This window comes from Dipodomys spectabilis, unplaced genomic scaffold (genome assembly GCF_019054845.1).
Source record: "Dipodomys spectabilis isolate Male_0828 unplaced genomic scaffold, ASM1905484v1 ptg000046l, whole genome shotgun sequence".
NCBI lineage: Eukaryota > Metazoa > Chordata > Mammalia > Rodentia > Heteromyidae > Dipodomys > Dipodomys spectabilis.
Window position 1 is genome coordinate 9,689,938 of NW_024870723.1, and position 23,695 is coordinate 9,713,632.

General features: G+C 37.1%; 1 protein-coding gene across 4 annotated transcripts in view; it reads right to left on the minus strand.

The window, feature by feature from the left end:
• Positions 1–23,695, minus strand: part of LOC122107043 (spermatid perinuclear RNA binding protein) — a 131,301-nt gene that overhangs the window by 43,097 nt on the left and 64,509 nt on the right. For all 4 annotated transcript variants that reach the window (XR_006147287.1, XM_042678614.1, XM_042678612.1 and 1 more), the window contains 7 exons: positions 22,978–23,143; positions 20,655–20,799; positions 11,359–11,450; positions 10,761–10,856; positions 9,575–9,686; positions 8,877–8,974; positions 8,584–8,695 (listed from right to left, as the gene is read on the minus strand). Coding sequence is in view for 3 of the 4 variants with exons in the window: in XM_042678614.1 (XP_042534548.1) it covers positions 8,584–8,695; positions 8,877–8,974; positions 9,575–9,686; positions 10,761–10,856; positions 11,359–11,450; positions 20,655–20,799; positions 22,978–23,143 (821 nt within the window). In the remaining variant the exon portion in view is untranslated. The remainder of the gene's footprint in view (positions 1–8,583; positions 8,696–8,876; positions 8,975–9,574; positions 9,687–10,760; positions 10,857–11,358; positions 11,451–20,654; positions 20,800–22,977; positions 23,144–23,695) is intronic.

Below are 23,695 nucleotides of genomic sequence, written 5' to 3' on the forward strand. Positions count from 1 at the left end.
GCCAGGCAGGAAAGTCTGTGAGACACTAATTTCCAATTAATATCACACTCACTCTCTCTCTCTCTCTGTGTGAAACACTAATTTCCAATTAATATCACACTCACTCTCTCTCTCTTCCCCCTCTTTCTCCTCCTCCCCTCCACCTTTCTCTCACTCATGCCTGGTGCTCAAGCCTGTAATCTTAGCTACTCAAGAAGCTGAGATCTGAGGATCAAGGTTCAAAGCCAGCCTGGGCAGGAAAGTCTGTGAGACTCATCTCCAATTAACCACCAGAAAACCAGAAGTGGTGCTGTGGTAGAACTTTGAGCAAAAGGATCTAAGGGACAGTGTCCAGGCTCTGAGTTCAAGCCCCAGACTGAGGCCTCCCCCAACCTGCCCCCCACCAAAAGGCAACATTACTTTAAGCTTTAAAATTTCTACAATTTTTCACTTAAAATCTCCAGCATTCATAATAATAAGGCAGATGAGAAGACACAATGCTGTGAAGAGAAAGGGTTGATAACAGAAATCAATCCCAAAAGACCTGTCAAAACAAACTATTAAAAGTATGAAAGACCTCAGATAGGCAAGGCAATTCTGAGCATAAAGCACCATACCATGTTGAAGGTATGACAATACCTGACTTCAAATTATATTTCAAAGTGATAGGAACAAAAACAGACAAGTACACCAATGAAATAGGAAGACTTAGAAATATACCTGCACAGCTATAGCCATCTGGTGGTTTTCAACAAAGATACTAAAAATATTTGCTGGATAACCTCATGAACAAATGGCATTAGGAAAACTGAGTATCCACATATAGAAGTCTGAAACTAGATTGCTACCTCTTACCATGTATAAAAAAATAAATTCAAAAATGGGTCAAAGGCCTTAACGTAAGATGGAAAATTTTGAAATTACTATGGAAAAACAACTAAAAAAATAAGTACAGGAAAAAACTTTCTGAATAAGACTCCAAAAGTTCGGGAACTAAGAGCAAGAATATACAATGGAATTGTAGAAATAAAAAACCTTCTACAAATCAAAAGAAACTATTGTCAAAATGAAGAAACAGTCTACAAAAAGACAAAAAAATCTTTGCCAGCTATTAATCAGACAAAGAATATCCAGGATATTTAAGAGCTTAAAAAATTAAATTCCAAAAGAATAATCCAAGTAATAAATGAGCAAATAAGGTCATGTAAATGGCCAATAAATACATTTTTTTAATGTTCAACATCATTAGCCATAAAAGGTCATGCAATACTGTACAATACTGAGATTTCATCTCACCTGTCATGACTGTCACCAAGAAAACAAACAACAGGCTGGGAAGGTGGCTAAGTGGTAGAGTGCTTGCTTAGCATGCATGAATTCCTGGGTTTAATTCCTCAGTACCACCTAAACAGAAAAAGCCGGAAGTGACACTGTGGCTCACATGGTAGAATACTAGCCTTGAGCAAAAGAAGCTCAGGGACAGAACCCAGGCCCTGAGTTCAATCCCTAGAACTGGCAAAAAAAAAAAAAAAAAGATAGTGTCAATGGGAGAATTGGAGGGGCCTAATAGAAATGTAAAATAGCAAGCCAATATGGAAATCAGTATAGAAGTACATCAAAATACTAAATAATACCCCCTGCTATACTGCCTGAGGACATATGTCCAAAGGGATGTAAATTAGTACAAAATAGAGGTAAAGGCACATCACATTTATGCTAACACTATTCACAATAGCAAAGCTATGGCATCAGCCAAGGTGCTATGGAATTTTAGGTCTAAAATAAAGAAGACACAAATGGAAAAAAGAAGACAGTTGGGGCAGGAACTATCAGAAGACAGGAAAGCAAAGAGGGGATAAGGTGGTAAATGATCAAAATATGTATGTATGAAAATAGGCACTTATAAAAAGTAGTTAATGAAGTCTATTAGAATTGTAAACTAAAGTAATATCGCGCAGCAGTGCCTCATATTTCTAATCTTAGCTATTCAGGAGACTGAGATTTTAGAATCAAAGTTTGGAGTCAGCTTCAGTAGATAAATCCAGGAGACTATAATCTAAATAATCAGCCAAAAGCAGGACCTGGAGGCATGTGTCAGGTGGTTGAGAGCCAGCCATGAGTGAAAAAAGCCAAGAGCAAGAGGCTCTGAGTTCAAGACCCAGTACTGGAACAAAAAGAAAAAAGAATTCTGTAAAAATAAGTTGGGAAGAGCAATAAAATAATAATACAGGGAAAAATCTCACCCAAATATATTATAATTAGATGCATGTATCACAATAAAACAGCTTTGTGCAACCAAAATATGCCAATGAAAAAACTATTAAAAAGAATTTATTGCAGAAAATCAGAAATACAAAAGAGCTAAAATTCTACACCTGAAAAATAAAAGCTGACAACTGGCAGACCTGCAAGGGAGAAAGAGACAATGCTACAGTAAAAAGTAACAAAGCTCTTAAGAATAGCAAGCAAAGATCCATCAAATGCATATTATATGCATACATACGTAAAGTACAAGTATATAAGATTTGAACAATACAATGAACAAATGTGATTTTAAATGTAATGAAGATTATGATTACTAACTGTAGAATATATATGCCTTCACAGAGCAGAAATAATTCATTTAAAAAGACCATTGCTAGACCAAAAACCAAATAATAAAACTCATATAATTCAAGTTCTCAGTTAACAATTAAATAAAATGGAAACTCAGGAGAAAAAAATTAAAAATCCTCATTTGTCTGCACGTAGCAATGTCACTTATAAGATTAATGTCACCTGGAATTAATCTTTTCTTAAAATTTACACTGTATTTCAATATTCAATAAAATAAATGGGGGGACTTATCTGTGTCAAAAGTTGCCACAAGCTGGGCATCAGTGGCTCACGCCTGTAATCCTAGCTATTCAAGAGGCTAAGATCCAAGGTTCACAGTTCAAATCCAGCCCGGGCAAGAAAAGTCCATGAGATTCTTATCTCCGATAAACCACTAGAAAACTGGAAGTATCAGTGTGGTTCAAGTGGTAGAGCACTAGCCTTGAGCTGAACAGCTCAGAGACAGCACCCAAGCCCGGAATTCAAGCCCCACGACTGACAAAAAAAAAAAAAAAAAAAAATTGCCACAGCCAAGCACTGGTTATTTTATATCCAACTAACCACCAAATAAAGTCAGAAGTAAAGCTGTGGCTCAAATGTTAGAGCACTAGACTTATGCAAAAATGAAAGCACAGGAACAGCACCCAGGCCCTGAGGTTCAAAGCCCCAGGACTAGCAACAAAAATTTAAAAAATAAAAATAATAAAGTTGCTGTAGTAGGCATGAGTGGCTCACACATATAATCCTAGCTATTTAGGAGGTTGAGATCTGAGGACTGTGGTTCAAAATCAGCTAAATTAACCACCAAAAGGCCAGGAGTAGAGCTGTGAGTCAAGTGGTAAGAGTATCAATTTTGAGCAAAATAGCTAAGTGACAGTACCAAAGGACTTGCATTCAAGCCCTATATAGAGATAGATAGATAGATAGTTAGATAGATAGATAGATAGATAGATAGATAGATAGATAGATAGATAGATAGATAGATAGATAGATAGATAGATAGATAGATAGATAGACAGACAAGACAGACAGACAGACAGACAAGACAGACAGACAGACAGACAGACAGATAGATAGAAATTGATTAATTAGAGATAGACTTGGGGAGGGAGAGAGAGAGAGGATGGATAGACAGACAGACAGACAGACATAGATGATAGGCCAGGAGAGTGGCAAGGAAGGAAGCCTGATATAACAGGTTCAAAAGAGAACAGAAAGTGAGATAAAAGTTGCTTTTTCCAAGAGTCCTGCTCTAAAGGGGAGCTGAAACATGGGACTGTTGGGAACAGCTGTAAAATTAAGGGTGAGTTTACTTCAGACAGGGGATGTTACAGCATAGATGAGGAGAAACTGTTTTAAGAGACGAAATAACTGATGGAATAATGTCCACTAATAGGCAAGAGGTAATCTGATATATGGGACAAGGAGAAAGGCTAGTCTTTTTTTTTTTAATTGTAAAAATGTTGTACAGAGGGGTTACAGTTACATGAACACATTTCATAGCAAGCATTGTTACCTCCTCCTTTATTTTCCCCTACCATCACTTCCCTCCCCGCCTCCCCCCAACTCGTCCCGCCCCCCCCCCACATTGTAATGTTCATTTTCAATATAGTGTCCTGTACATCTCATCCTGTTCAATGGGTCAGCCTGCATCCCCATTTAAGCGTTCTGCAATATCCCTTCCCCTCCCCAAATTACAAAAATATATATACAAGGTACAGAGCACAGGCATCAAATCCAGTGAAAACAGGGGTTATACCATGAGGGAAGAATGTACAATAGAAACAAAAGAATCACATAGTGCATTTTAAGTACATTAATAACACTAGCAAGCAAGCAAGCAAGCAAGAAAAAAAAAAAAACCTCTTGTGTCCCTGTCTTGGGGTATATTTTGCTTCACATTATCTCATGTGGTTGTATATACTAGCCTTTGACCTTTTCTTGTCCTAGACATGTAATAGTCACTGCAAATAAGGGAAACCATGGGACCTGTGTTTCTTTGGGCCTGGCTTACTTCACTTAATATAAATTTTTCCAACTCTTTCCATTTCCTAACGAAATAGGCAATGTCATTCTTTCTGACGGAGACATAGAATTCAACTATATATATATAATATATATATATAATACACCATTATATATATTATATATATAATACACACACACACACACACACACACACACTACATTTTCTTGACCCATTCATCTACTGAGGGACATCTGGGTTGGTTCCATATCTTAGCTATGGTAAATAATGCTGCGATAAACATGGCTGTGCTGGTAACTTTGGTATGACCTTATTTGTGATCGTTCAGGTAAATGCCCAAAAGTGGGATCGCTGGGTTATAAGGGAGCTCTATGAGGTCTTTTGAGGAACCTCCAAACTGCTTTCAAGAGCGGTTGAACAAGTTTACACTCCTACCAACAATGCACTAGGGTTCCCTTCAACAACTCATCAAAAGAAGCATACACCACAATCAAACAGGATTCATTTCAGGGATGCAAAGCTGGTTCAATATACGCAAAACAATATAATTCATGGGCTGGGAAGGTGGCTCAGTGGTAGAGGGCTTGCCCTGCATGCATAAGGCCCTGGGTTCGATTCTTCAGCACCACCTAAGCAGAAAAAGCCGGAAGTGGGTGCTGTGGCTCAAGTGGTAGAGCGCTAGCCGTGAGCTGAAGAGCTGAGGGATAGAGCCCAGGCCCAGAGTTCAGGCCTCACAACCAACCAAAAAAAAAAAAAGACAAACAATATAATTCATCACACCAACAAGAGCAAGGATAAGAACCACATGGTTATCTCAATAGATACAGAAAAAGCATTTGACAAGATCCAGCACCTCTTTATGATGAAGGTTCTGGAAAAACTAGGAATCCATGGAACATTTCTCAATATAATAAAGGCTATATATGATAAACCTACAGCCAGAGTTATACTTAATAGAGAAAAGTTAAAGTCATTTCCTCTAAATTCAGGAACAAGACAAGGGTGTCCACTGTCCCCACTCTTCTTCAACCTAGTATTAGAATGCCTAGCTACAGCAATAAGACAAGATGCAGACACAAAGGGGATCCAAATAGGGATGAAGTAAAACTCTCCCTCTTTGCAGATGACATGATCTTGTATTTAAAGGCTAGTCTTTTTTACATAAGAGGTTGGACAGCTCTCTACAGGTAAGAGAGGGAAAGCAAAGAGTATGAGGAGATACAACAAGGTTGATATATAGAGTGGTAAGAATATGTAGACATCAGCTCCAATAACATTTTTATTTATTTTTTGTCAATCATGGGGCTTGAACTCTGGGCCTGGGCACTGTCCCTCAGCTCTTCAGCTCAAGGCTAGCGCTCTAACACTTAAGCCACAGCGCCACTTCTGGTTTTCTGAGTGTTTTATTGGAGATAAGAGTCTCCCAGACATTCCTGCCCAGGCTGGTTTTGAATTGTGATCCACAGATCTCAGCCTCCTGAGTAGCAAGGATTACAGGCATGAGCCACCAGCACCCAGCTCCAATAAATTAATCTGACAAAAAAGAAAACAAGCAAAGCTATCAGACGGCAGGAGGTAATGGTAGCGATGTGAAATAGGAGATGTTAAAGAGTTATTTAGGAAAAGAGAAGAACTCTCAAACTGACATAGAGAATTACCAGACAACATAAAGAGTCCCTGTGAGGTTGTAGTGCCAAAGACTTAAAGGGAGAATACAGAAGATGACTCATCAGTGTTTTTCCCAAACTTTGCTCAGCAACCTGTTGCAGGTTGAGAGATGGATTTCAGCTACTTAGAATACTTCTATTAGGAAGACATGATATCAAAAGTAAAGGTGTATGTTAGGGATCATAATAATGAGCCAGAGAACAAAAGTAGTGTGAAAGCTAGAAGACCATGAAATAATTAAGGTAACTAAAATCAATGGTGAGTTTAAGGGATAAGAGTATTAGACAGAGTAATCAAAGGTAAGCTAAAACGTGAAACTCTTAAAATACAATTATAGAAAGTTACATCTGATACTATTAATGCTGAAGACAGGTCTGAGGTATGTCCACAGAATAAGCAGCTGAGATGAGGTAGGTGGTAAAAATTATTTGTGGAAGAAGTAGTCAAGAAATTAGGATGTCAGAGTTTGAGAGAGAGAAAAAAAAATCTGTTTTGAAGTCATGTGAATGTAGAAAGGTAGGTGCTAAAACTGACCTGTCATGATGATAGCTCCTAGCTCTCATCCTAGTTTCCCTCTTCCCCTTAAAAACTAAAATGTTAAAGATAATAAAAATATAATTAAGCTGAGTACCAGTGGCTCACATCTATAATCCTAGCTACCCAGGAGGTTGAGATCTGAGGATTACAGTTTGAAGCCAGCCAGGGTAGAAAAGTCCACGACAACCATATCTCCAATTAACCACCAGAAAATGGGATGTGGTGCTGTGGCTCAGAGTGATAGAGTGGTAGCCTTGAGCAAAAGACCTCAGCAAGAGTGCCCAGGCTCTGAGTTTAAGTCCCACAACCAACAAAAAAAGTAAGTAAAATGACAAATGCCTTAATATCATGAAATAGGATTTTTATTTTGAAATTAGAGTCTTGCTATGCAACCCAGGCTGGTCTCAAACTTCTAAATTATCCTGTCTCAGCCTTCTAAGTCCTAAGATTACAGGTATGCACCACCACTCTCAGGTATGAAACAGTTTTGATCTTTTTGGTCAAACAAGAAAGTTTCATCTCCCAGAATAAGACCAGAGACCTAGTGTAATTCTGTTTGAACAGATTGCACAACCGCACTAATTTTGTTACACACAAATTTTTAGAACAGTCTCAATTGTGGGAGGTAAGTTACCTCATAGTAAAGAGTATCTGCTATTAAATACCCCACCTTCTAGTATAACATGAAAGTAAGAGGGAGGGGCTGGGAAGGTGGCTCAGTGGTAGAGCGCTTGCCTTGCATGCTCAAGGCCCTGGGTTTAATTCCTCAGCACCACATAAGCAAAAAGAAAAAAAGCCGGAAGTGGCGCTGTGGCTCAAGTGGTAGAGCGCTAGCCTTGAGGTGAAGAGCTGAGGGGCAGCACCCAGGCCCAGAGTTCAGGCCCCACGACCGGACCCAAAAAAAAAAAAAAAAAGAAAGTAAGAGGGAGGAAAATAAAGTGTTTTCTGTGACACATTGTAGAGAATGAGTAGATTCACATTTGAGCATCTGCTATATTAAAGGCCCTGAGTCAGACATTTTAAGCTGCCAATAGCCAATAAGTAAGAAAAATGGTAAGATCCTTACTGAAGGAGGAAAATTCACTGCTCAAGACCTAAACTAAGTAAGTAGTAAAGCTATAATTGGAGTCCAGGTCATTCTGACGCTCTTTCTGTGAAACTCGTAAGTTTAGTCAAACCAGGACAATAGAAGATGGTACTGAATTTTATAATATGCTTTTCTCTTCTTTTACATTTGTTTTCTCTTTGGTGGTTATGTAATACTTCCACACATGAGCTGGGCTCTGGCAGCTCACAGCACTACTCCTTACTACTCGGGAGGCTGAGAGCTGGAAGACTTCAGTTAAAAGCCAGCTAAACAGAAAATTCACTAAGAGTCCATTTCCAAAATAACCAAGAAAAAGCTGACTAAAGGTATGGCTAAAGCAGCACAATGCCAGCCAAACAAGCAAGCTGAGGAAAGCTCAAGGCAGAGTTCAAACCCAACCCTAGCAAAACACACATGTGCATGTAGGTATGTTTTTACGTTGCATGTATATACATATTTCCAAAATTATCAGCAACAGTACCAGTATCTCCTCCTAGTTTATATAATTTATTCTTAGATCAAAGTTCAAAGTATGGTACCTTTGTCTTTGTAGTAAAAAAAAATGGTAACAAACAGAAAAAATTAATGCCACTGATAGGGCTATAAGCCAAAAAGGTCAGGAGAAAATCAATCAATTTTCTTAAAGATGACTTGGATCAACAATGATTTAAGTTCTTTAAGTTCTAATAAAAGGCAAACCCCCAAACAAAATAAAAACCTTCACACTCACCTTCTTTATCAGTAACTGACCAGGAATACTTCTGAAAAGGCTTACTAGAGGGAAGGGGGTCCATCTCCAACACTTTATAAATCTGGCCAAACGCTGACAGTCTAAGCGCATGCTAAAGAATAAAACATTTTCTTAATCAAATTTCAATGGCCATTCATAAGTCTAGCTAAAAAGACATTCATTAAATGCTGCTATTATGATGGCAAAAATCCTTAAGAGCATGCAAGAAGGATTCGGAAAATAAAAGTTTTGATATCTTTCTAAAAATCACAGTAGTTTTTCAGTCTTTTTACCTGTGCACTGTGGGTAATATCTTCTTTTTGTTGGATAGTCATATAGCTCAGAGCATCTGTTGGGTCTCGCTCACAAGGATCATGAAGACCAGGGCCTCCTTTAGCAAAGGCAAGGAAAAATACAAATGTCAGTCAGAACTGAGTTTAGAGCTCAGCAAAGTGATACAACAAAGAATGGGGAAAAAACAAAGGAGCTAAATAAAGTCTGCTCACTCTCATTTTCAATATTAACATTTAATTGGTCTTATCTTATAATGGAAGTCTCTTGTCTATCTAGTACCAAAAATGGATCTTACTCTGAGAATTTAGAAACAGCACAATCTTTAAAAGGATTACGTATGGAAAATGAGACCAAATTTAACTTTTCCAAATTTAACACAGACTGCAAACAATTAAATTCATACATTTTAAACAAATACCAGCATTTTCAAAGTCAGACTTCTAGGTAAGGCAAATTCATAGCAGACACAATCTCTATTAGTACCCTTTATGTTAGTATATATAAAACAAATTACAATTATTGAAAAAGTTTTATTTCACCTTTCCAACACACAAACATTCTAGTTGCTAAAATTCCAAGCAAAGTAACTCCTAGACATCATTTTCCTATGCAGAGAACAAATTTAATGTATGTGTAGACAATTTAACTAAAATGAGGTTTTTCTGATTCTTCTGCCTCCAGAGTTTGAAACCCTTACCAGGAAGTAGTATTCCAGATGCCAAACACTCCATTACTCGTCTCAAGGCCTCCCCAGCGCCCAAAGGTCTATTACAAGTACCTATAGACTTTTCACATATAAGCTCTAGTGGCTAGAAGATATTAAATTACAAATTAGTACATGCACCAAGTGTTAAAAGGGATTCCAGTTAAATGTGAGCTGACATTTCTATCTATAAGGGAAGCCAAAAACATAAAGACAATTTAACATTTAAGGCCTGCTATCTTTAACCCCACTCAATTTTTTAAGTCAAGTATTTTTGAGACATTTTCTGAAGATATTGTTGTAACAACATAAAAATTAATACTCTATAAAGAAACTATGACCAAGCCTTCATATAAGTTAGTAATAGCTAGTAACTAGCCAATGTACAAATCCAGGCTACCTAAATCCCATTTAACTTAAGAAACACTTAAACTATAAATATATCATGTAAGAACAAAATTTCAGACAGCCTGATCCAAGTATTACAATTAGAAAAAAAAGGAACCAATCTTCATATTTAATAAATTGAAAATCACAAAACAAAGTAATGTTGATTACTTTATAGATGACTCTTGACAGCTTTATTTGAATTGCTTCACAACATTCTTAAATTGTAGTCTTTATTGATTGGTCAGGCATAATACTTTCCCAATTAAGTCAATGTCAATGGTAGAATCTAGTTAAGTATGCTCTTTGTATGACTTTAATTACTAACATGAACTTATTTTTAAGTGTCTCCACTTAAAGAGAATATAAAATTACAGGTTCCTTATACAAGTCTATTACATAAATATCCTCTGTAATAAGAATAAGAGATACACTGAAAAGGCCAGCTAATTAGACTTTCATGGACAGTAGGTAACCAGTTGTCCAATAGTTTAATCAACTATCACAGTGCAGAGGTGAGAACAGAAAGACACTTCTAAAAGCTATAAAACCTTTTTTCTGACAAAGGTCAGAAAAAAAAAAATTCAGGTTCTGAAACATGAATATAATAAGGTAGAAGAAACTAGTTAAAAATACAATTCATATAAAAAGATGCATAATTTTTTTCTGGGGCAAAAAAAAACACATAACGCATCCCTTAGCTAATGTCATTTATTATAGTAATATCGTTTTTACAGGATTTCCACACTGCTATAGCTTCAGAACTTGCCTTTAACCACACTTAACTACTTACCCATCCTTTCAGTGGTGCCCATGTGGGGACTCTGTTGCACAAATCACGCAGAATTCGGAGGACAATTACACATGATTTTAATCCATTTGCCCTTGCCTAAAACAAACAAAATGATTCCAATATCCCTTTTGAAATCCATTCTTCATTTTAAGCACATTGATCATGGATAAGTTGTTTAGAGTGAACACTAATTAGTAAGTCATTCAATGGTTTTCAAGCAAACCAAGAAAATGAAATCAAAATAGTAAACTGAGTTCCAAAAATGCCGATGTTCAAAGTGAAAGGAATGCAATTTAAAAATTCTTGTAGCCTCATGGCTACTCCATTCCAAGCAACAGCTTTTCTATGTTTTTATTTACAATCCACAACTCAAAGTTCAGAGTGCTAAGCCAAATGAATTGTGATAAAACGTCATTAACTTTAATAGAAGCTATACTAGGCATTTGATCCTAAATTGATTCATTCATTCCAACAACAACCCTATGAGCTAGAAAATATCCCCATTTTATATAGCACACAGAAACTAGGAAGTGGCAGGTGTTCCAAATGAAACCTGCACAAGGCTAGAATAATAGTAAGGTAATAACAAAAGGCCAACCTGAAACCATTTGGCATGTCGAAGAGACGCCAAGGCGTTCAGGCATTTTTGCCTGTCCAATAAGTCCGGAGGATCTTTCATCGAAACATTTTCTATTAATAAATGGGATAAAGAGAGACAGATACAATTTGAAAAGGGATTCCTCTCAAATTACCAAACAATAAAAAATAAAAAGAACAAGATCTGAGTGAACTAATAAGATTCCCAGAAATTTTCATAATTTAGCTTTGTTTTTTTTAATTATGTGCACAATTATTCAAAGTCATCAAAGCAGGATTTGTGCATAAGTACAAGAGAGTATGAAGGTATTCATTAAGATAAAAAATAGGTAACCAGTTTCTTACAGTCTGGGATCTTATTAATAAGCATGTATAACATCATAGCACACAAAATAAGTACATAGCACTTTTTCCTTTGGTAGAGTATAAAGTAACATCCTCTTTTTCAAAGGCATTCTGATCACTGATAAATTTTTAAGGAAAATTGAAACTTTCGAATAATAACCAATTTCAGACATATTGAAGATATGCTGAATATGCAAAAAGAAATTTATTTGCAACTTACTAAACTCATTCAACAAGATAATCACTAATAGAAACCCACTGATGAGAATTCAAGAGTAGCCCTGAAGCTCTCTCATTACTCTTTTTCTGAGCCAAAATTATTAAAACTACAAATCTAGATTGAAATACATTTCAAGTTACATATTCTTTAAAAAAGAAAAAAGAAAGAAAGAAAATATAACTCAGCTGGGCACTGGTAGCTCACTAACATCTGTAACCCTAGCTACTCAGAAGGCTGAAATCTGAGGTTTGCAGTTGGAAGTCAGCCCAGGCAATAAAGTCTGTGAGACTTTTTTAACTCCAATTAATCAAAAAAGCTGAAGTGGAGCTGTAGCTCAAGTCCCTTGAACAAAAAAGGTCAGGGACAGTGCCCAGGCCCTGAGCTAAAGCCATAGGACTGGCACACACACACAGACACACACAAGTTAACACAAGCCAGGTACCAGTGACTCATGCCTATTATCCTAGCTACTCGAACAGGATCAGAGTTCAAAGCCAGCCAGTGCAAGAAAGTCTATGAGACTCTTTTCTCCAATTAAACACCCAAAAGCTGGAAATGGAGCTGTGACTTAAATTGTAGAGCACTAGCCTTAAGCAGAAAAGCTCAGGGACAATGCCTAGACCTTGAGTTCAAGCCCCAGGACAGGTGCACAAAAAAAAAAAAAGAGAAGGAGAGGGGAGGGGAGGGGAGGGGAGGGGAGGGGAGGGGAGGGAAAAGAAGAAGAAATAAAAACCCAGTAACTGAAAGAATGTTTGACTGCCTTAACAATTTAAACCTGGTTTACATGGCTCATGGCAGCATTAAAAATTCTAACATATAACAACCATACCTGATACACAAGTGTCACATGTCATTAAATCTGTGTTTACATGGCCGGACTGATTTTTTTTTTTCAGGTCATGAGGCCTGAACTCTGGGCCTTGGCACTGTCCCTCAACTCTTTAGCTCAAGGCTAGCACTCTACCACTTGAGCCACAGCACCACTTCCAGCTTTTTCTGCTTATGTGGTGCTGAGGAATCGAACTCAGGGCCTCAAGCATGCAAGACAAGCATTCTACTACAGAGCCGCTTTCCCAGCCCCACAAATGGTTTCTGAAGCAACACACTTTGTCTAATCTAATTAAGTCAGATATATCATTTTCTCTTCAGACCTCTTCTAAATGTAGAAGAACACCCAACATTTCCTTTCACTATTCTCATCACAGTATTATTGTAATACATTTGGTATGGGCTAGGTGATAAAGACGTATTTTTTAAGAGATGGCACATAAGAAGACTGATTTTCTTTTATTTTCTTAGTTATCACCAGAAAACCAGAAATGGTGCTATAGCTCAAAGTTGTAGAGTGCTAGCTTTGAGCCAAAAAGCTCAAGGACAATGCCCAGGCCCTGAGTTTAAGCTCCATCAAGGACAAAAAAAAAAAAAAAAAACCAACTAAACCTGAAGGCATAATGCCCAAAGGAAAACCAATCTACTAAGAAAGAACTGTAGATTCTCTTTATTTACTCCAATACTCTAAAGGATCAAGTGCTATCAACTTATTTTCTGACCAAGTGAGCTCTACAGCAGATACTTGCATTGCTTCCCATTAACCTCTTCAAACAAAAATCACTATATGGTACTTCATTCCATTACCAGCCCCTTTCTGCTTATAAAATGGAACTATTAATGTGGATTTATGGTATAGATATTATAGGTAATTTAGCTCCTGCACTTGCTCAATTTTGTCTTCAAAGACACACAACTCATTTTAATGCTGTAATGACAAAATGGTTAATTGTTGTCAATACAAGCATCGATGTAAAGCTCATAACAAAACAAAGTACTATAAATGATTAGAATCTCTTAAAAGTTAAACATGTCAAAGGTTGACTGACTTTAAGTAGCATAACTCAAATGAAAAGCATGAATCTTGCTTATTTTTTGTTATTCCAATTTTTAAATTAACAGTAAAGCAAGCCAAGTTTCAGTCTACAATCTTAGAAAGTAGGAATGTCAGGAAGAAGGAGACAAGGGAAGAGGCAACTGAAGTACAATAAGTTTAGACAGAAAAAGACAAGGCAAGACAAAAGTCTTCTTTTATTTTCTAGTATTTCATTCAGTGGTCAGAGCATATAAATATTTTACTCTGATTGCAACACAGGTAATTTGTAACTGGGAACAATAGAAAAATATTTTGATGAATTATTTATCTCAAACTCAGAACTACAAACTGTTATTTAAAAAAATAAAATCAAGACATCAGCTTGCTACAGACAGTCAACATTTGGAGACAACAGATTATACCAAAAAGAGATGAAAGGGACAGGCACTAAACAGAAGTCTTGCAACAGATTCCCTTTACATCACCACCAGAATGGCCATGTTTCTTCATGCTCTGATAGTCAAAAAGTCAAAAGACCCAAAATGTTTCAATACTCATGAGAAGCAGCAGGAGATAAAACTACTGATTTCATCTTCAAAGTTTTTATATCAAATGATATAAATTCAAATGATACTGTTATGTCCAGTTTCCCTAGTTAATTGTATGATTAATACATAGCTTTATATATTTTGATTGATTTTTAAAAATTTTATTAACTTGACAATCAGAGAAGTGTTGCTAGAAAAACACTGCCACTTCTGGTAACAGAACCTCAACAACATTTTTGGACTTCAATATAAGGTGTTTCTGCTTTTTTTGGTATTTCAAAATTTTTTACAGAGCTAACCTTTTCTGATTAAAAAAAAAATACATTTCAGAATCATTAGTAGGAAACAATAGAACTGTGAGTGATTTCATTTTTTTCCTACAATGACCAGCTAAACAGGCAAGAATATGAGTTTAGGATAGAATGTTGACAAACATACCAAAGCAAAGAAAAGGTTTTAGGGCGCCAGTGGCTCATACCTGTAATCCTAGCTACTCAGGAGGCTGAGATCTGAGGATTGTGGTTCAAAGCCAGCCCCAGCAGGAAAGACCATGAGACTCTTATCTTCAATTAACCACCAAAAAACCAGAAGTGGAGCTGTGGCTCAAATGGTAAAATACTAGCCTTGAGCACAAAAGCCCAGGAACAGCACTCAAGTCTGAGTTCAAGGCCCTCACCCCCCCCCCCCCCAAAAAAAAACCACTCTTACTCAGTAACCTGGCATCAGGGCATGAAGGTACATACAACATTCTGAACAAAGAACACTGTAGTCTAATATGCCTAAACCTGCTTATTTGATTAGAGGTTAGATCAGTGAACAGAATCACACCATACGAGAAATGTTGGTCAGTTTCTCTCAGTGCCTTAAATGCAAACTAACCACCTGCCTTTGTTAACAAAAACACTAGCCTAGAGATGGGATGAACAAAAAGCCAAAGTTGACTGTGTTAAATAGGAATTATATTTTTCAATGGCAAAACAAATGAGCTGGGATTTCATGACAGCTTCCCAGACAATATGATGCTGAGCTACTAAGTTCATGCTAACACAACTTGTAAGTTAGCCTCAAGAATACCCTAGTGGCCCCTTCACATTCAATTCCTTGAAGTTTTCTGGAAAGAAGACATTATTCCCCAAGCCACTGTTCATGGAAAACATTAGGATCCAACGCTGTGGACAGGTAGATGTAGCAATAAGAGAGACCACAGAGCTTGGTTCTGATCATTTATGCTAATAGTTATGCCAAATTATGCTAATATGCTCTGGAAGCCGCACACTTAGTTGGGTATGGTAGGAAAACAAAGTCTGCGATATTATCAGAATCCCAGTTGTGATTTCTGGAATCTACACCTTGACTCTAAAAGGTCACATGCCAGTGAACTCCCAAGAAGAGACATACTGGCACCAATATGAGGAAAGGGATGCTAAGACAACTTCTCTGTCAATTTCAAAGTTTGTCTTGAGCAAAAAGAGTCTTTAGTTTTCTATGTGGAGTCTAATTAATTTTTTAAAAATACTATTTATTATTCCCAACAGAAAATACATTTCTAGTTTGAAATCACAAGCACCAAAAGAAGCTGAGACTGTGTGATAATCAGAATGACTAGATTATCTAAAGTGTTCATGCAGTGACCCCAGACAGGAATGGGAAAATGGACTGCATACCAGACTTTGAGTCAGAGGAACTGGGCAAAACGTGAGATTTTTTCTCACTTATAAAACAGGGCAATATCTACCTTATAGGGCTGTTGTGAGGATTTGTTTGTTGTTGTTTTTAATAAATCACACATGAGAAATTCTTGTCACACACACGCAGGTTATAAGATATATTAACAAAACTAGATCTTCAATAATATAGTACTTGACCTATGAGATGCTGCCCATTTTAATGCTTCTTTCTTATACACTGGACAGTACTACTTAATCAGACAATATGCTGACTATATCTATTCACTCTACAGACTTAGATGTAGTATTCTTTTGGTAATTTAATTAGGTTATCATTCCAGGTGCTATGGATAAAGGACAAGGACAGGAAAACTTTCCTATCATCAATGGATCGTACATTAAAAAATAAAACAGATCATTATTAACACTACAGAAGACACTGCATGCTGAATCTAATACTATACTTTAATGAGTGTTTGAGTTAGCTATGTTTAGGTATAGGTCTCTAAACCTACAATACACATTTACTCTGATTGTTAAGGCAGCCTGAGTAAATGATTTTGCACTTCAATCTTTAGTAAGTGACTAACTACCAATATTTACTAAGCAACTATTTTATAACAATGTTATACAACTCACATTATATAAATTCTCTCAACCTTTGAACAACTTTGTAAAGTTTTTATTATCCATATTTTAAAATAAAGAAACTTGCCCAAACTCACAAGGCAATACTAATGGAGTTAAGAACTGTACACTAGACTACCACATACAAGGTCTGTGCTTTTATCTCCTATACCTTCTTTAGAAGAAAACATACTACACAGGGAAAATTGTAATTCTAGAAGGCTTTCAGGCAAATGATTAGAACATTGATGGTAACATAGATACCACAGATACCACAGGTAATCATTGTGTAGTATGGACATGTAAAAAAATGTGATCTGGAACAAGTGGTTACTATGATTCCAATTTACTTCTGCACAGACAATGCCAAGATAAACTTGATGATTCTTTGGTTTCTAGCTGCTCTCTACCATGCTTTTCCATTTCATTTTTTTTCCTTTTTTAGGCAGGAAGGGAACAGTGGTACCAAAGTTTGAACTTAAGACCCTCCCTATGCTTGCTTGGCAAGCACTATACTACTTGGGCTACAACCAGACCCTTTTTACTCTCATTTTATTTCACACAGGGTTTCACATACAAGCATGGGTTATAATTGTTCTACTTTTGGTTTCTACATAACTGGGGTTAGTGGCATGCACTACTATACCTAGCTTTTTTGAAAGATAGAGATCTTAAGAGATTATTGCCTGGGACTAGCCTCTCACAGAAATCCTCCCAATAAGCAACCCATAACCACAAGTAGCTGGGATTACAGGTTTGAATCACAGTACCTAGCTCAGCTATGTTTTTCTCTCTCAGATTTTCCCAGTTAATATGACAATAATTGGGGGAGGAGGATTGTGTGACAGGGTATGTATTGTGAATTGAATAAAGTCAAGATACTACAAGGATAAGGGATGCCACAAAGTTTATGTCTGTTTATTCTGAGAAAGAAAATGAGTACAAACTTATTTAAAGGTGTAGAAAAAAACAGGACAGGGATGGTAGCTACCTTTCAATCCCAGAAATTCTCTGAACCTAAATGCATCCTGTACTTTTATCTCGTGCAGCTGAAAAGAGTGTCTAGAATGAGCAAACAGAGCTGCAGAGCCCAGAACTCAAATGTTCATTCAATTGTCAAAAAAACACAAAACCTAGCAAAGAATAAAGATTGTGTTTAGGCTGGGTGCCAGTGGCACGTTCCTGTAATCCTAGCTACTCAAGAGGCTGAAATCTGGTGATCATGAGCAGAAAAGTCTGTGAGACATTTATCTTCAAAGAACCACCAAAAAGTCAAAAGTAGTTGGCTCAGGTGGCAGAATGTTAGCCTTGTGAGCAAAACATGCTAAGGGTCCCTGAGTTCAAGCCCCAGGACTGGCATACTGGCATGTGTTTGTGCACGCACGTGCACATGCGCGCGCGCGCGCACACACACACACACACACACAGACACACACACAGACACACACGACTGTGTTTGACAAAACCCAGATTAGACAAAATGAGTAAATTGTACGAAGAGTAGACAGGAAGGACTATAGCAAAGCAAATCTTGTTGCCATGCAAAAGGAGAGGAAGTAAGTATAAAATATTAGATCCAAACTGATTGCTTTGCCTTTCCTAATTTCACACATTAGTCAGCTCATAGAAGTCTTGGGATCCTTACTATCTAATGCCTTAAACTCTTCTACTTTATTACAGATCTCTTTGTAGTAATAGTAAGTAAATATATTTCAGCACCAAAAATCTGTTTTCAGCTTGTCTAAAACAAAAATTAAGATTACAAGGACAGGGAAGTGGTGCTGTGGCTCAAGCGGTAGAGCGCTCGCCTTGAGCTGAAGGTTAGTGCCCAAGCCCAGAGTTCAAGCCCCACAACCGACCAAAAAAAAAAAAAGATTATAAGGACAGGGCTGAGAATGTGGCTTAGTGGCAGAGTGCTTGCCTAGCATGCATGAAGCCCTGGGTTCCATTCCTCAGTACCACATAAACAGAAAAAGCCAGAAATGGTGCTATGGCTCAATTGGTAGAGCGCTAGCCTTAAGCAAAAGCTCAGGGATAATGCCGAGGCCCTTAGTTCAAGCTCCAGGACTGGCCAAGAAAAAAAAAAAAGATTAGAAGGACAACAAGCTATATAAGCTTAAAGGCATCACTGAAAACTACAACAAAATCCCAGGTAGGGGATCTGACATCTTATATCTAAAGAGGTTGGAAAGCATATCAGTAGGCATAAGCAAACATAATTAACTTTGTCTTTGACAACCTGGTTTTTTTTCCCAACTTCCTATACTCAAATGATAAGACCTCTAATTATAATTCTACTTCGAAATTATAGGTCAAGAAGAATACAGCTTACTAAGATTAACATTGACATATCAGAAATCAGAACTGCTGTTTAAAAAAAAAAAAGTTATTTAATTTACACCAGGTACTGGTGGGGCTCATGCCTATAATCCTAGCTAATCAGGAAGCTGAGATCTGAGGACCACAGCTCAAAGCCAGCCCAGGCAGCAAAGTCCATGAGATTCTCATTTCCAATTAACCAGCAAAAAGCCAGTTATCAAATGGCAAGATTCTTGATAGAACTGTGGGTCAAGTGCTAGCCCAGGCCCTTCGTTCAAGCCCTAGGACTGGCATCTAGTACTGAACCTCTTCAGAGGTGCTATAGATACTATATTTAGGAGAAAACGGTACAAGCATAAAACCACTATAGATTAGATATACTTTGCTTAAAGTATGACTCAGAAATATATCTTGCTTATAACATCCATTGTATATAAAATCCATACTTTAGTCAACCCTAAACACTGTTCTCTAAAAATAATCTATGAAGATTAGAGAGGTGATTCAAGTGGTAGAGCACCAGTCCTGAGTGGAAAAAGCTGAGCAAGAGGAAGACCGGAGTTCAAGCTTGAGTACCAGCAGATACCATCATTCTCCCAAAAAAGACTAAGCTATTGAATCAGAGGTATGGCTCAAGTGGTAGAACACCAGACATGAGCAGAAAAAGTAGAAGGCCCTGAGTTCAAGCTCTAGTAGCAGCACAAAAATAAATGGTTTTAAGGGTCTATCATTTTTAGTTCAAAGATTCTATAAATCATGCCAACCAAAAATCAAAAATAGAACTTTATATAATAAATGTACCTTTTTAGACCCTTATCATCAACTTGAATTAAACTATGAAGCTAATCACTATTTCTTTTCACAATTGCCCACAAAGTGCCTCAAAACTGTCATGACAGAGTACCAGTTGTTCAAAGGTTTTACACAGGAAAAATTATCACAAGGCAAATTTCTTGGTACAGGACTGAGAAACAAGCTACCAAAAGCATTAGGAAAAGAAACTCACCACAATTCCATCATTACTTCTCAAAACTGCCAATAATAAGATTTCATACTCTACTTTTATGAGGATAACAATGTCATATAAATGCTAAGTTCTTTTTAACTTCAGAAGAAAATGTAATTCATAATTCTAACAAATAGCATACTTACAAGACTCTTTAAGAGGCTTTAAGAATCCCCAGTTCATACCCTTTACACTATTATAACACATCTAAGCATGGGTAATTAAGTAAGTCAGAAAATTTACACAAGTAATATAGCTATTAGAAGTCAATAGCAATATGTAAGTAATTTTGAAATGAATGTCTTTGAAAACAATTCTATTTTGGACCACATCTAATCCTAAAATGAGACCAAGATAAAATACATAGACTAAGTTGGCTAATATTTGGCCAATACTGGCTAATTACTTAATGTAATGTTAAATACAGTAAAATAGAAAAACAAATGGTTAGATCCACATGGTTAAGATCAAGTTTTTTAATAAACATATTTTATATTTTGATATTGCACATTTTTGAGAAATACTAATTATGTAGAAAAACACTGTTTAAAATAGTATAAATGCCATAAAACAAATGAAACTATGATTTTCTAAAGCTATGAAGCATATTAACATAGCACTGAAGAGAATTCTTAGATGAACAAAACAAAACAATACATATATATGTATATATATGCATATATATATATACACACGTGTACCTCCATCCTTCTTCTCCAATTCGTCCCTAATTAGAGGGGAAGTAAGTATCACCTTCAGAGTTAATGTTGGCTCTTTTGTGTTCCGAATTATAATAGATGCCTCATTTACACATTGTTCCACTTGGTATTTTTCTTCTGTCAGTTTCTGAAAGTCAACAAGATTTCAAAAACATACAATTAATTAGATTAAAATCCCTAAAGTCCTTAACTAGTTCTGCACCTTGGGGGAAGAGGGAATAACATTTCTGTAATCCCAACTTATAAGCAAATCTTTTCTCTACCTCTAAATAAAACAATCACAATGTCAAACACCCATATAATGATGAAACAATATTTAAAACCAATCTTTCCAATATTTAAGAAAAATGTCAACAACACCATTATGCAACGATGCTCTTCAAAGTATTATAGACAACTATGGTAGAATAACAAATAGCTCAGAATACTCTCTATGATAGCTTTTTTGACAAAAGTCAAAAAAGGATGAGTATAAACAAGTAACTTCTTTTCTACACTTCCCTTACAACACATCATTTAGACCAATCAGCCAGATGAATGGAAGAACCATAACCAGCAGCAGCAGCAAACTGCTTAACATTCGCTTTGCCGGCAAAATGCCATAAAAGGTATCTATTGGAGAATAAGTCAAACTCAATTTTTAGTAATGCACACAGATGACCATAAGATACATCAAAAGTAATAGGCAAAGTATGAGTTTTGGACTAATTTTAAGTGATTTGGGGTTTGTTATTTGTTCTCCTTTGAATAAGAAGTTTTAGAATCACTGTAAGGTACATTTGTTTAAAACTTAATTAAAGTACTTAGAAAACTGAAGTTTTGCTATAGTAAATGTTCAGAAAAAAGCTTGGTTTTTTTTTGGTTTGTTTGTTGACAGTTGTGGGGTCTGAACTCTGGGCCTGGGCACTGTCCCTCAGCTCTTCAGCTCAAGGCTAGCGCTCTACCACTTAAGCCACAGCACCACTTTGTTTATGTGGTGCTGAGGAATGGAACCCAGGCCTCATGCACGCTAGGCAAGCAGTCTACCACTGAGCCATCTTCCCAGGTCCTTTAATTTATTTTTTGAAAAGTCCTATCAGATATTGTTATTCCACACAAACACTATTCAAGTAGAGTAGAGGGGAAAATGTGAAGGCCACACTTAAAATAATTTCCTGAAATATCAGGAACCATTTCTTCATCGAAATTGAAAATGACAAGCCAAGTATTTTCTTTCACTTAGGGAAAGCATACTTTACTAGCAAGAACATGGCCAAGTTCGAACCCCAGTTTTAAAAAAAAAAAAAAAAAAACTTAAGATTTAAGAAAGAATAATAAAAGGGTCCCAAATATTATCAGAAGAGAGAGTTTTGAAGTCCATTTGGTAAGTACAGAAAAATGTATAAAACAAACAGGAACATTCAACAACTCAAGGTTTGGACCACAAGGCTAACAACTCTGTGACAGGAACCACTATAATTCAATCACATAAAATATATCTAATGCATCTAAAACTGAAAGATGATTACCAGTTCCCATTCACTGTTGAACACTGCCCCTGAAGCTAGCTGGCAGGGCAGGGATAACCTGAGCCCCAGACCCTACCTTTATCTCTGAGGAGCTTTTAGCCTTCAGTAGCATTCTCCAGAGAACATACCAATACTAAACTTTTCTAAGTGCAAAGCTAAAAACATTTAAAGCAAAGAAAAAGACTTTCTATGAACCGAACAGACAACTGACTCTTCGATTTGAAAAGTAAAGTCTAAAAGTCTAGTAATGTAGGCTCTCATTGACATTTAAATTCTTTCTTGCACCTGGACCAACTCTTCCAAGAACCGGATAATGGATAATGCCGAGATCTCTAGTTTGGAAAAAACGGATTCTGGTCTTAGGGTGGGGTCCAAGTGACCTGCCTGTCAATTGAGCAGTCCTGAGTTTAAACCCGAGAACCACAGAGGAGAAGGGAAGGGAAGGGAGAGGAGGGGTGGGGAGGGGAAGAAAGGGGAGGAGGGAAGGGGAGGGGAGGGGAGGGGAGGAAGAAAGAGGAGAGGAGAGAAAGAGGAAGAGAGAGAAAGCAAGAAAGAAAAAAACAAAGAAAAAGACATGCAGTAAGGTATAATTCAAATGTTTAAGACTGTGCCTTAATAGCCATTGTAATCTGGTAAGTATATTTCGAGTACTAATCAGCTATTGGCCCACACTAGTAGCATTCTTTCTGTCTGTGCTTACTCACATGACCAATTCTTCCTAATAAATTCATCAAGGCCAATGCCTGATTTTTTGTTTTTAAATTCTCCTGTTAAGATGCAATTTAAACCATACTCACCTGAATCTGTACAGGAAGATTATCTCTCACTGTAGTTAGCAGGGTCTCTGTGGGTTTGTCTTTGCACATTAAAACCAGCTCCAAGTCCATATCATCCTTAATCAGTAAGCCTTTTGCAACCAGTCCAATCCTCATTACCCCACACAATGTCCGACCTCGCTGATCCCTAAACATAAAGCTCTGTGTTATGCACTTTTACAACCATTTCCCAAAATATAACTTAATCATCTCTTGGCTTCCTGGAAGTCCATACAAACTCATACGGGATTCTGTCAATTGACATTCAAAAATCTACACACCAGTCAGAGGCTGGTGGCTTAAGCCTGTAATCCTAGCTACTCCGGAGGCTGAGATCTACAGATTTCAGTTCAAAGCCAGCCCCAGGCTAGAAAGTTTGTGAGAATCTTTTTTTTTTTTTTTTTTTGGTCGGTTGTGGGGCTTGAACTCTGGGCCTGAGTGCTGTGCCTCAGCTCTTCAGATCAAGGCAAGCGCTCTACCACTTGAGCTACAGCGCCACTTCCGGTTTTCTGGTGATTTATTGGAGATAGGAGTCTCACCGTCTTTCCTGCCCGGGCTGGCTTTGAACCACGATCCTCAGATCTCAGCCTCCTGAGTAGCTAGGATTACAGGTGCGAACCACCAGTGCCCGGCTAGTTTGTGAGAATCTTATCTCCATTTAATCATCAATTAAGCCATCAGTAGAACTGTACTTAAGTAC